Source organism: Pelodiscus sinensis, chromosome 10 (genome assembly GCF_049634645.1).
Source record: "Pelodiscus sinensis isolate JC-2024 chromosome 10, ASM4963464v1, whole genome shotgun sequence".
Taxonomy (NCBI): domain Eukaryota; kingdom Metazoa; phylum Chordata; order Testudines; family Trionychidae; genus Pelodiscus; species Pelodiscus sinensis.
In genome coordinates, this window is record NC_134720.1 from 40131540 (window position 1) to 40146069 (window position 14530).

At 42.0% G+C, this 14530-nt stretch overlaps 1 protein-coding gene across 6 annotated transcripts in view; it reads left to right on the plus strand.

The window, feature by feature from the left end:
- Window positions 1–14530, plus strand: part of FNDC3B (fibronectin type III domain containing 3B) — a 392297-nt gene that overhangs the window by 196851 nt on the left and 180916 nt on the right. For all 6 annotated transcript variants that reach the window (XM_075937961.1, XM_075937956.1, XM_075937959.1 and 3 more), the window contains exon 4: window positions 4064–4140. In XM_075937961.1, the coding sequence (XP_075794076.1) occupies window positions 4064–4140 (77 nt within the window). The remainder of the gene's footprint in view (window positions 1–4063; window positions 4141–14530) is intronic.

The following is a 14530-nucleotide window of genomic DNA, read 5'->3' on the forward strand; positions in this document are numbered from 1 at the left end:
GTTTTACAGGCTTATTGCATTAAGCAACATTCACTGAATTCTGTACAGCAACTGATTACTTAAAAGCTAAGTTATTGTCTTCTCAGTTTATCCACATTTTTTTCTATCAGTTGTTCAAATGAAAAACTCAGTGAACGATTCATGTTGAAATATGTACATATGATCATTTAAATTATGTATCCTCTACATGCTACAGCACCATTCATCCTGAAGGCCTAATAACTTTTTATAATATGAGGTCAAATCCCATAAGCTAAATGTGACAGTGTGTTTGTTAAATGTATTAGTATTATATAACTCTCTATGAACTATTAATTTTTCCTACTGAAATACAACCAGCTCTGGAGTGAAACTTGGCAGTTGTATTTGGCCTACAGTGGCTTAGGATAGAAATTGAAAAATATGTTCTACAAATGAAAACACACAATTTTAGATTTTCCTATCTAATTATCCAAACGGGAATTCTGATACATGCCTCTCTGAATTGGTCACCGCTTCGTTTTTTTGATGGACTAAAATACAGTCATTGCAGATGGCAGTAATTCTCCAATTTTATTGCTACATAATGCTGGCCATGTTGCTTGTATTCTATTTTCACTTAAATAGATGCAAGGTAAAGAGTTCAATGTGTTTTTTAAGGAAAAGAAATGCTAGGATTTATTTGGCTCCATCAATCTAAAGAAGTAAACTTAGATGGATTATTATTTCTTTTCCTTTATTCTTCATCAGGATTTGTCTTTAGGAAAAGAAGATGGATAGCAGGTGAGGTTCTTAGTAGGTCAGGTGTGGATATGTTGCAAAATCACTTATTCTGTTAGTGATTTGCTCATTTTATAGGCAACAGATTTTTTTTTCCCCCGTGGTCATCTCAGCACCTGTTTTATAAATTCTTATTTGTCTGGCTAACTCACATTTCAGAGCTGTATCATTGTGGTGTCATGCCTAGTGTCAAACTTGATGGATGATTCATTATTTAATTTGAGAACCTGGGCTATATTCAGAAGGGGGATGTAAATAGTACATGCTAGTCAGTCAGTTTAATTTATGTGCAGAGAAAACAAAAGGAAAATCAGACAGCAAGGTGGTATAAGATGTGTAGCAGTTGGTATAGTTAACACTTCAGTGTTTGCTATTCATGCTATGACTTCATCCCTGCATCTTTTGGGGGATGTGCAGAAGCTTAGATACATCTACCAATGTGTAATTTTGCATCACCATTCATATACCTTTATGTTGCAGCTGGTCCTTGGATAGCTGTCATTTGTTTCTCTCACATGTTTAGTGAGACTATCTCAGCAGAGGCAGCTCTGGTTAATACTTAGATTGAAAATCACAGAAGAGATATCCAATTCCAACTTAGGTAATTACATTCTGCCTATCCAAGTTTTCTCCTTCATATGATATTGGATGCAGTATTCTTAGACTCTTCTTCTAAAATGCGGTGTAAGCATTGAGGTGTACTGTTAAATTATTGCTGTCTTAGACCTCAGCAAAGACTGAATTTATGGGCAGAAATATAGGACCAAACTATATTTTCTTTTATTGTGCTATAACTGGGACCAGAATTCTCCCATACTCTTCTCAAGTATATTTGGTATTATAGGTCTCTGTAAGGGCTCATCTAGACTACGGGGAAGATTCGAAAGAGGATATGCAAATTCCAATTTTACTTTAAGAAAATGCTCCACTTTCCAAAGTGAGATCGGAATAAGATATGCAAATTCCCAGTGGAATTTTCATATCCTCTTTCGAATCTTCCCCATAGTCTAGACATAGCCTATAAGTAAATCATGCCTCACCGATCTCCTAGAATTCTTTGAGGGGGTCCATAAGCATGTGGACAAAGGGGTATCCTGTGGATGTAGTGTTCTTACATTTCCAGACAAGGTCCCTCACCAAAGGCTCGTAAGCAAAGTAAGCTGCCATAGGATAAGAGAGAATGTCCTCTCATGGATTTATAGCTGGTTAAAAGGTAGGAAGCAAAGGTTAGGAATATAGTCAGTTTTTCAGAATGAAGAGAGTCAACTGGTGTGAATCTGAGCATCTCTGGTGGTGTCCCCAGAGGTCTGTACTAAGATCAGTCCTTTTCAACATATTCATAAATGATCTGGAAAAAGGTGTAAACAGTGAGGTGGCAAAATTGGCAGATAGTATAAAACTACTCAAGATAATTAAATTCTTGGCAGACTGTGAAGAGCTGCAAAAGGATCTCTCAAAACTGGGTGGGCAACAAAATGGCAGGTGAAATTTAAATGCAAAGTAATACATATTGGAAAGCATAATCCCAACTATACATAAAAACCGATTATGTCTAAATTAGCTGTTACCATTCAAGAAAGAGATCAGAATCATTGTGGATAATTCTCTGAAAACATCCATTCAATTTGCAGCACCAGTCAAAGTGAGCAGAATGTTGGGAATCATTAAGAAAGGGATAGAGAATAAGACATAAAATATACATTGACTCTATGTAAATACATGGTCCACCCTCATCTTGAATACTGCTCGCAGATGTGATTGCCTCATCTCGAGAGAGAGAGAGATTGGAATTGGAAAAGTTTCAGAAAAGGGTAACAAACATAATTAGAGGTTTCTGTATGAGGAGAGATTAATTACAATGGGGCTATTCATCTTGGAAAAGAGATTACTAAGGGAGGATGTGATGGAGGACTATAAAATCATGACTGGTGTAGAGTATAGATAATGTAAATAAGGAATTATTATTTATTCCTCATCACACAAGAACTAGGAGTCACCAGATGAAATTAATAGGCAACAGGTTTAAAACAAATAAAGGATAAAGGGAAGTATGTCTTCACACAACAGTCTGTCTGTGGAACTCTTTGCTAGAGGATGTTGTGAAGGTCAAAATTGTAACAGGGTTAAAAAAAATTGGATCAATCTGCCATGAATTTATCTATCAACAGCTATGAGACACGATCGGCAGGGATAATAGCCCTAGCCTCGGATAATAGCCCTAGACTCTGTTTGTCAGAAGCTGGGAATGAGTACCAAGGAACAGTCAGATGATGGTTACCTGTTCTGTATATTTCCTTTGGCACACTTTACACTGGCCTCTGCCAGAAGCCAGGATAGGTGGACCTTTGCTCTGACTCAATATGGCCATGTTGCTTCACTGTATACATATTTTTAATCTAGTATCCCTACCAGGAGCCACTACAATATTTATTTGTAATATCATTTGTAGTTGAAATGTAATAAGAATTTACTTAGAGAGCATCATAGTTTTTCAAAAAAATCCAGGGAGGTTTGGCTGGCACTTTGCTATCAGGACACCTTCTGTTGTTGTTGACAACTCTGATTCTCTATTGCTTTTCCTAATCGTAACCGCTACTATTAAAATGTTGCTTTAAATTGTTGAGTGATTTCTATCTTTCATTTTACCTGACTACTTCTTAATTGTGTGGTTCAGTTTGTAGTAATCTAATATGTATGACACTTACTTTACTATAATTGTATTTGATACTTCAAAATGGACTTTGTACATACAGGGTTGGGTTTCTGAGCAAAAGCTATATAAGCTTCTTGCTTATATGAGTCACATTCCAAGATTAGTCTGAATGGCTGAAATAATGACTTCGGTTCTAATGTGTTCTTGAAAAGACTCTTTCACATTTGTGAAATTTGGTTTAATTGGAGGCTTGACTTGGAAGCTGTCCAGTATGTGTAGTCCCAATGTCCTTAGATCTATAAAAGAGGAAAAATTCATTCAAGCTAGTGATGTGGCATTGTAGCCTATGGAAGGGCTGTTCACATTACTGATTATCTTTAGCTTCTTTGCTGTGTGGATAACAACATAAAGGCTTCACTTTTAGCTGTTATATAACTGAAAGCATTAATTTAATTTAAAAAAACTCTATTTTTAAAAGCGACGCAGCAATGAAATCCTTTCGAGTGTATTGACTCCAAAAATTAACCATACACTGGAAGTTATTGGAACTGTTCAATTTCAGATGCTGCAAGTTTCTAAAGTGGTGAGTTTTGTCAGCACAATTTGTGTGCATATTGTATTAAATCTTTTTTTTTTCTTCTTTCCAACTAGGACCGGCAGAGGTTCCCATGATGTCACCCAATGGATCCATTCCACCTATACATGTGCCTCCAGGTTATATCTCACAGGTATGTTTCTTCAGCAACATGCATGTGATTTGATTTCTAAGGTGTATGTTGCATATAAGGGCAATGGCCTTGATTCTCAAGTCTGGCTTGGTTATTCTTCCTTCGTATTGGACGGTGGTATTATGCTGGAAAATATATAACACATTTTGATCTCAAAAGTGGCTACATTTCCACAGTAGGTAAAGCAATTCTCTTCTTCCCTCTCTACATCTTTATACATGTAAAACAGAGTATAGGTACAGATAGTATTCTATTACTAATAAAAGCTTCATGTACACTTTGAGTAGAGAATAATGCCTCAAAAATATCTCCAATGCAACAAGTTTCAGTTAATCAGTTAGGAAATGTAGGAGCCAAGAGAGAAGTGTGGAGGAAAAGGACTCCATGCATTTATACTGCCTGCTAAAAGCACTAGTGCTCATCATTGTCATCACAGCAGGAAATAATGCAAAATAACTAGTACATATCGTTTGTTACAGGGTGTGAATTGTCTCCTATATTTTAATTTATGAAAAGGGGGAGGGGAAAGTATGTTTTAAAATGACATCACCTTAGTCTCTTAAAATGGTAATTGTTATTCCACATAAGACATCCACATAGGATTGTTTAAAGTTTGTTTTGTGAACTCTGCAACCTTGGATTTTTAAAATAAGGAGGTTGGATAAGGCAGCCCCACTCTCCTGGTGATACAGTAACCTGATAATTTAGTTTTAAACTAGAAGGTTTACCCAGTGTTGTTTGAGTCCTTAACTCAATTACCTTTATTTTTCTTCGTTTAAATAATTGGTGTGGGCTGGGACTGGGGATGCGGAGTTGAATGTGCAGGCTGCCCTGGGAAGAGAGGACTACCCTAGTCCCCTCTCACCGCAGCAGCCAAGGCAAGGTGTAGGGGTACAGGAGTCAGAGTAGAGGGAAGAAGGTGCAGGCATCTGGGCAGGCAGTGGGGGGGGGGGGCTGAGGGCAAAAATGTGCGAGATGCAGGAATCACAGTAGAAGGTTGATGTGTGAAAGGGGGCCTTAGGGCAGGATGTTGGGTGTGGGGAGAAGGAACTTCAGGCTCAGACTATTGCCACCAAGGTTCCTGGGTGGCAGCACCCCAGGGCTGGCTGTGCTGCCATGAGGTACCATGCTGCCTGGATGGCAGATAGTTGGGGCTGGCTGGGGCAGCGGCGACCATGCTGCCTTGGCTGCCTGAGCTTCGGGACTGCAGCTTGGGTGTGCTGCAGCTGCACAGGGGCTGTGGATGCTGGCTCAGGTTCACCAGGCCTTTCCACCCCCCAGCTGTCCAGCGCTGGGACAGAAGAGGGGAGTAGTTTGGGCTCTGGCTCTGGGGGATGGAGAGTCATACATGCCCAACCATGCCCTGCACCTGCACAAAAACTCCACCCTGTCTCCTGCTGTCCCAATAGGGTTATAGCTATCCCAGCTCCCATCTCTAGCCCCTTGCTGCTCTTCTGTGGTCATGATATAGTATAACTGTTCTTGCTAGCAGCCCTCTCCCTTTCTGAGTTAGGAAAAACAATTGCATTCCAGGCAAATCACACTGTCTTGGCACAACCAAGCACTCACCTTGCTTTAAGTTGTAAGAGGAAGCTGAATACCAAATTTGGTGGTCCTAGTTCTTCCTGTTTAGGAGGAGTTTTTGAACAAATGGACAGACAGACAGATTGACTCCTTCATTCACTCTTAGACAAACTCTCTCAAATATATATTAAATCACTAAAGAAAATCATTAATTCTTTCAACATCAAACCTTTTTGTATTGTTAATAGGAATAGACAGGATTCTGATTTTTTTTCCCCCTCCAGAAAATAATGTGTGGGTTGAGTTTAAGTGGAAACTGTAGTAACCATATATGTTTGAAAGACCGTTGATAGGATTACATTTGCGTCCCACAAAATACTGTAGTCACTCTGTAGGGTGTCTAGCTTCCTCCCAATTCATTAAGCTTTCTGGGGACAGCAGGGCATTGTGTGAATCATTCTCTATGGGGCCACTGGGTTTGTTGGAGAGTCTGATGCAGGCACCAATGATGTAAAGGGATATACAAGTGGTGACCTTCATGTAAGAGAGAGTGTTTTGGTGCTTATGAATCCATGTGCACAATCAGAACCTTTGAGAATGCATCTGTTCTTTGTTTTGCAGACTCTATCTGGGGATCTTATTAAATCCTGGCTGCTCTTGATTGTTCAGGTAGCAACTGTGACCAAGAAACTTTATCTTTGTTTTCTTCTCTGTACACTGGGAAAAGTACTTGCTTCATGCAGCCAAACCCTAGTCACTTTGAGATTATCTCAAATAGACGATACTCCTTAAAGCAAATCATGAGCTGAAATGGGTGCTGAATATTGATCCCTGGGCGTCATACAGAGAATACATTATGCTGATACTCTAGTATACTCAGGCTTATGACTGACTTCCAGGTGGAATAAAAAAGTATTGATTCTGACCTATAAAAATCTCAAATACTTGATTTGAGATCTGGCTGCCAAAGAGGTCACCTCTTTTCTATTGAGATCCTGTTGTAGTTGGGGTCAGTCCTTTGGTTTCAGTGGGTCAGAGTGGGAGAGTTGGATTTTTCCATGAGGGAGTTATGTCTCTGGACCTTGACTGTCCTTTTAATTTTCATAGAATCATAGAGCTGGAAGAGACCTCAAGAGGTCATCAAGTCCAGCCCCCTGCCCAAAGCAGAACCAATCCGAACTAAATCAACCCAGCCAGGGCTTTGCCAAGCCAAGACTTAAAAATCTGTGGGGATGGAGATTCCACCACCTCTGTAGGTAACCCATTCCAGAACTTCACCACCCTCCTAGTGAAATAGTTTTTTCCTAATAACCAACCTAGACCACTGTAACTTGAGATCATTACTCCTTGTTCTAATATTCCATTCGCCTTCTTGGCTACAAGGGCACATTGTTGACTCATATCCTGCTTCTCATCCACTGTAATCCCCAGGTCTTTTCTGCCGAATTGCTACTTAGCCAGTCGGACCCCAGCCTGTAACAGTGCTTGGAATTCTTCGGTCCCATGTACAGGACTCTGCACTTGTCATTGTTGAACCTCATCAGATTTCTTTTGGCCCAATTCTCTAACCTGTCTAGGTCACTCTGGAACCTATCCCTGCCCTCCAACATATCTACCTCTCCCCCTAACTTAGTGTCATCCACAAACTTGCTAAGGTTGCAATCCATCCCCTCATCCAGGTCACTAATAATGATGTTGAACATCTAGAACTGATCCTTGGGGAACTCCACTTGAAACCAACCAGCAACCTGACATTGAGCCGTTGATCTCTACCCATTGGGCTTGACAATCTAGCCAGCTTTCTATCCACTTTACAGTCCATTTATCCAATCCATACTTCCTTAACTTTCTGGCAAGAATATTGTGGGAGACCATATCAGAAGCTTTGCTAAAGTCAAGTTATATCACATCCACTGACTTCCCTGTCGACAGAGCCAGTTACCTCATCATAGAAGATAATCAGATTGACTTGCCCTAGTTGAATCCATGTTGACTCTTCCTGATCATTTCCCCTCTTCCAAGTGCTTCAAAATGGATTCCTTGTGGATCCCTTCCATGATTTTTCCAGGGACCAAGGTAAGGCTGACTGGTCTGTAGTTCCCTGGATTGTCCTTATTCCCGTTTTTAAAGATGGGCACTACATTTGCCTTTTTCCTATCATCCAGGATCTTTCCCGATCTCCATGAGTTTTCAAAGATAATGGCCAAAGGCTCTGCAATGACATTTGCCAACTCCCTCAGTATTCTTGGATGCATTAAATCCAGACCCATGGATTTGTGTATGTCTAGCCTTTCGAAATAGTTAACCTATTCTTTCTCCACTGAGGGCTGCCCACCTCCTTCCCATATTGTGTTGCCTAGTGCAGTAGTCTGGGAGTTGATCTTGTCTGTGAAGACAGAGGCAAAAAAAGCATTGAGTACTTATGATTTTCCCACGTTATCTGTCATTAGGTTACCTACCTTATCCAGTAAGGGCCCCACTCTCTCTCTGATCATCCTCTTATTGCTAACACGCCTGTAGAAACCTTTCTTGTTATCCTTCACATCCCTTTCTAGCTGCAATTCCAATTGCACTTTCGCCTTCCTGATAACTCTCCTGCATTTTTGAGCAATATAATTATACTCCTCCCTAGTCATCTGTCCAAGTTTCCACTTCTTATAAGCTTCCTTTTTGTGTTTAACCTCACCAAGGATTTCCCCGGTAAGCCAATCTGGTCGCCTACTACATTTGCTTTTCTTACTGTGCATTGGGATGGTTTCTTCTTGTGCCTTTAATAAGCTCTCCTGGACTCCTTTCCCTTCGTGTTAGCCTCCCTGGGGATCATGCCCATCAGTCCTCTGAAGGGGTCAAAGCCTGCTTTTCTGAAGTCTAAGGTGTGTATTTTGCTACTCTCCTTTCTTCCTTTGGTCAGGATCCTGAAGTCTACCATCTCATGATCACTGCTTCCTAGATTGCCATCCACATTTACTTCCCCTACTAGTTCTTCCCTGTTTGTGAACAGCAGGAGAAGCCGTGCATGGTCCCAGTCAGTTCCTTCAGCACTTGTACCCCGGTAGTTATCCCCAACATTCTCCAAAAACTTCCTGACTTGTCTGTGTAATGCTGTATTGATCTCCCAACAGAGGTCAGGGTGATTAAAGTCCCCCATGAGAACTAGGGCCTGTGATCTGGAAGCCTCTCTTAGTTGTTCGAAGAACACCTTGTCTACCTCATCCACCTGATCTGGTGGTCTACAGCAGACACCAAGCACAACATCGCCCCTGTTGCTTCTGCCTCTAAACTTAACCCATAGACTTTTCTCCCTCTATATACTGAAGCTCTGAGCAATCTTACTGCTCGCTCATATTTTCATTAGGTCCAACAAAGCCCAAGGTTCTTAGCGTTTAGAGGCACACTTCAGAGCTTCTATTTTTCTGTTAGCATTGTTTGGAGATGTGGGTGATTAAATTTGGATATTATTTTTGGAGTAGTATATATTTTTGAATTTGTTTCTTTCTTGGTGCATTTTAAGAGGCAGTGCAGTTATAAAAGTACCTTGGGCCATTGTGAAAGGTAACGCTAAATAAATCCGAGGGGAATCTTTTTAGACATAAATGGGAATTGGGCCATCAATTGCCATTTGTGCCCTTAAAAATCTTGGAATTTAGGGAATAAAAGATAAATCTGCTCTGAGAACTGGTAGTCAGTATTGGAAAAAATACAAAATTATAATAATTAAAATAGTTTCATTAAAACCAAATTTGCTTATTTTCTCTCTCAAGTCATTTTCTCTACTTTTTAACACCTTTTATTAATAAACTTTTCTCTCAGCTTGGTTCAGGCTCTCCCAAGATAAATCACAGTATATTAGAGAGGTTTATCCCAAAATATGCCTTTGGCACTCACTAATAGTCCACAGATTGTACTTGTTTCTGAACCGAGTGCTCTTTCTTCAATTCAAGCATTTCTGTAGACCACCAATAATAATCTATACCAACGAAGTACCTTCTAAAAGATATTTTTGTCTAAGAAATGCAGCTGGAAATATATGTTGCAAAGTTACAGGGAAAACTATATAATTTTTAAAAGCCTCAGAATGTCCTTTCTGTCATTTGGAAAATGAATATTTGCCTGACAGATGACTTCATGCTAAATAATAGTTGAAAGAATATGACAGACAAATTGGTTGATGATGATGTACTAGCTGTGTGTGCATTGTTAAGCTCTTGCCTTTGCTCTGTTAGTTGGCATTTCATAGGGTTTATTACATGATCGTTTGAATTGTGTTCTGTCTCTTTTGACACAGCCAGGGCAAGGATATAAAACAAATAAGTGGGACTCCAAGATATGAATAAAAATACATTTTATTTTGGTTTTGTCTGCCCGCCAAGTGTACATTTCAGACTCTGGCAGAAAGCAAATAACCTTACGGAAAAATAACTGTGTCTGTTAAGAGAGAGCTATGAAATCTTTTTTTTTCAGTTTTGTTATGCCAAGTTTTTGGAGCTACGTGTATTAGCCTTGAACATTACATTTGCCATCCAGGGACCGCAATCCAGGATTAAAAAGATTCTTCATTACCTCTGCAGCACTCCAAAAATGAGAGGTAAAAGGGAGCTGGCAGGATGTGTCCCTGTGCCCTGCAAGATCAAGTCTATTGGCAGTCAACAGTAAAACAGTTGGGAGTCTATTTCTAGACTTCGATGACTATGTGAGTTGCCTTGATTAGGAATGAGAGGTTTGTGTCTGTTTAAAAAGTCAAGAAAAAGTTTCACGCTGTAAGGCCTTCAGAGGGGAGAAAAGGAAGAAATCTAGGAAAATAATGGAAGGAAACATATACCAACCGTCCTCATCACCCATGTGTTGCTGTGGGGTTTTTTTAAACCAGGCACAGTATAGCCTGTCACTTGCTATCATGGGACATCAAGCAAGTTCCTTTTCTTTTCAGCTAGCCAACTTTTTCGTGATGCAGAAATTGTCAGCTAATGGAAGCAGGGGATGCAGGCTCTACTCCTTAATTTCCTCCAATGCTTGCTGTGCAGAACTGGTGACAGACTGCCAGGCTGTGTGTGTACGTGCGTTCGTGCAGCTCCAGGGCCTTTGAAAGGGGCAGGGCCTCAGGTGGAAACCTCCCTCCGCCAGCCCTAGTACTCACAGACCACACCACGTGGGGCTTTGGCAGCAATTTAAAGGGCCCCGGGCTTCAGCCACTGCTGCTGCTGGGTGACAGTGGCTGGAAGCCCCAGGCCCTTTTAAATCACCAGGTTCTGGGGCAACTTTTGCCCCCCTCTTGTCGGTGGCCCTGTTGCTCTGTAACACTGCCTCCTTTTTTCACCCATTCTCCTCCCCCAATATTGCAATGACATTTATGCACCTTTATAAAGCACTTAAGGATCTAAAGATAAAAATCACTATAGAAATGCTCCCAGTATTATTTTTTGCAGTGTAACTGCTATCTTCCCCCTTTTATGGTTGTGTGTATGTAGCTCATCCCTAGCTTGTCTCTATTTCAGCCTCCTGCTGTATTAATCCTTACCCAATACATATACTAAGGAGGTGAACACTGACAAGCTGGTTCCTTCATAGAATCTCATATTTAGACTAAATGTACTGCAGTTTGTGTTAACATGTAATTCGCAAAAGATGCTAAGAAATATATGCAATTCTAATTGAGACAGTAAAATAACAAGTGGGATTGAAAAGGAAGCATTAGTGTAGGACACGATATTCTGTTTGATTCATTAAAGGGCGAGGAAATTATTATCAAGTTATTTTGTTATTAGTATTGCTAATGTATATGGATTGCACGTTTTTAATTGTGTGTGTTCTTCCCTGTGACATCCTCTCATATGGTCAGCAGCAACTGATAAGGGTGTTTCCTTCAAAAATCCTCATAGCAGCAAATCGAATGGGACCAATAGCATAACATGAAACACGTGCTTATGTACTTTCCTGAACAGGGATTTTTTCCTGAGTCAGAGCCGTGGTCAGTTTCCTGAAATGTCCTGTGTTTGCTAGTTTAAATACAATGTTGTTAATATTTCTTGAACCAGTTGGCAGAAGATGTAATAAATCCTGTCACTTTTAATTCATCTAGTGGAGAAAAGTTGCTCACAGTTAAAGTGACTGTTGGAATCTGTTAATCTTCTAGAATGTTTCTGTGGCTTTATTATGTCTTCATAGTCTTCAAGAAAAGCACATACACACAAAAAAGGGCAAATGCAGTCCATACATATGTTAAGTACAAACACAGAGAAGTATCATTAGTATGAGCCAGTATTCAGGCCTCATTATGATGGAGAGGCACAACCCAAGATTATCCTTGTTAGGATCACTCTGTAAGGTTTTCTGTGACAGGAGGGAATGTGTAGGGTTCAGGGGATGAGGAGCCACACTCTAACTTGCCATATATTCTGAGGAGGTTGAATGTGACCGTTCTCTCATATGCAGCTTTTTGCATCCTATTTGTGAAATTTGATTCAATAGAGAACAGTTTTATTTGCAAGATTTTAATTAAATAATGGGATTGCGTCATCATGTAAAGACATTGGTAATGTCTCAGAACTTCGCACAAACCAAATAAACAGTTTTTTAGATGTGCATCTGGTGCCTGCATCACCAAGCCTGGGATGAAGAAAGAGCTTCATGAGAACTGTAATAGCAAAGGATACTTTATCCTTGGTTGAGGAAAACTGGATAGACACATCACTTTTACAGTTAATTATTGTTTACTCCTATGTATTACATAGCTACTAGGAACGTTACATTTAGATTAATTAACTAATCAACTGGTTGATGGGATTTCCATCAACTATTCAATTAGTCTATAAGGGCGCTTCCACCTTTGAATTGTAGCAAGAGTCCTGCCAGGCTGTTGCTACAGTTGAAAAGTGGAAGCCCCACAGGGAGCACAGGGACAGCAGGGGACAAGCCCTATGCTCCCTGCAGCACCTGAGCCTTTGAAATATACAAGAGCCCTGGTGGGGTTCTTGTACATTTCAAAAGCAGAAGCCCAGCAGGGAGCATGGGACCAGCAGGCAACTCCTGGCTGGCCCCATGCTCCCTGTGAAGCCTCAGCCTTTGAAATGTACAAGAGCCCTGGCGGGGCTGTGGCTCTACCTCCTCTACCCCCTGTGGAAATGGTCCTGAGGGGAACCGGCTTCAAAGTCAGCTCTCCCCAGCACCGGCTCCTGCTCCTCCCCTTCCTGTCTCTGACTATGTCTATGCTGCGTTTTTTTTTTCCGGAAAAAAGATATGCAAATTGCAAACCGCAATGTGTGTATCTTTTTCCGCTTTTTTTTTTTGGAAGAGGCTTTTCTAACATTTGGCCCATCTACATGGAGCCAAATATCAGAAAAACCTCCTCTTTTGGAATACTGGGATGCCGAAAGAACGTGCCTGTTTTTTTGGAAACTGTTCCGAAAAAGCGGACGCCTTCCCTGGAATCCAGAAAAACTCTGCAGTCTAGACATAGCCTCTCTCTGATAGAGGCAGCAAAGGAGGGGTGGGGGGAGTGACTAGCTTATGCTTATCGGATAGTCGACTAGTTGCTTACATTCATAATCGATACTACAGTGATCAGCACCAGTGTTAAACTCTTAAGGGCTTAGGGTACACTGGAAAATTCTGATGCTTTAAATAGCTTGGTGGTACTTTTCTCAGGGGTGAATGTAGTTATACAGGTAGAGTTATTTTCTGGTTCAAAATACAAAACTGGCCCTACCAAAATCAGGCACTTTTATATTGGTATAACTTTGTGCACACTGATACAGCTATATCACATGCCTAATTGAAATAGAATCGCAGAAATGTGAGGCTGGAAGAGACCACAGCAGGTCCTGTAGTCCTGCACTTTGCCTTCCCTGTGCCCCATCTCCACATGGAGGCATGATTAAGTATACCTAGATCAGCTTTGACAGGTTTTTCTCTAGTCTGTTCATAAAAAAAACTCCCATGACAGGCATTCCACAACCTCCTTATTTTGGCCCAAGATCCTCTGTGTTAATAGTAAATGAGTTAAACACCTGGTCACAACTTTTTAGACTGAAACAAAAAAGGCATTAAAGCCTTCAACCTTCTCTTTGTTGTCGAATATTTGCTAAATACAGGCAGTCCCCGACTTACGCGGATCCGACTTATGTTGGATCCGCACTTACGAACGGGGCTTTCTCGCCCCAGAGGTCGAGGTAGCGGATTGCTACCTGTGAGCTCCGGGGCGAGAAAGCCCCGTTCGTAAGCTGCTCCGGTGCCCCTGGTCTGCTGGAGACCGTCTCCAGCAGACCAGGGGCACCGGGCGGGTTCCCGCGCTTCTGAGGCTTTGCCAGAGCAAAGCCTCAGAAGCGCGGGAACCTGCCGCTGTTGCCGCTTCAGTCGCGGTGCCTGTGGTCTGCTGGGAACGGTCCCCAGCAGACCACAGGCAGGGGACTGAAGCAGCAGCAGCTGCGGTTCCCCGCGCTTCTGAGACTTTGCTTTGGCAAAGCCTCAGAAGCGGGGGAACCCGCCCGCTGCTGCCGCTTTAGTTGCGGTGCCTGTGGTCTGCTGGGGACCGTCCCCAGCAGACCACAGGCACCGGGACTGAAGCCGCAGCCGCGGGGGGGGTCCCACACCTCTGAGGCTTTGCCAGAGCAAAGCCTCAGAGGCGTGGCACCCCGCTGCCGCTGCGGCTCTGCTCCCATATCCCTGGTCTGCTGGGGGAGGGGGGGCGCAGCTAGTGTGCCGCCGCCCCCCCCCCCCCAGCAGACCAGGCTTTTGTTTTGGACCCTGGAGCAGAGCAGCTGGGGCTGCCAATTGGTCCTGCAGCGCCTTCTGGGCACTACTGGACCAACCCGGCCGCTCCCTAGCTGCTCTGTCCCAGGTCCTGATTCAGCCGCTGCTGGTCAGTTTCAGC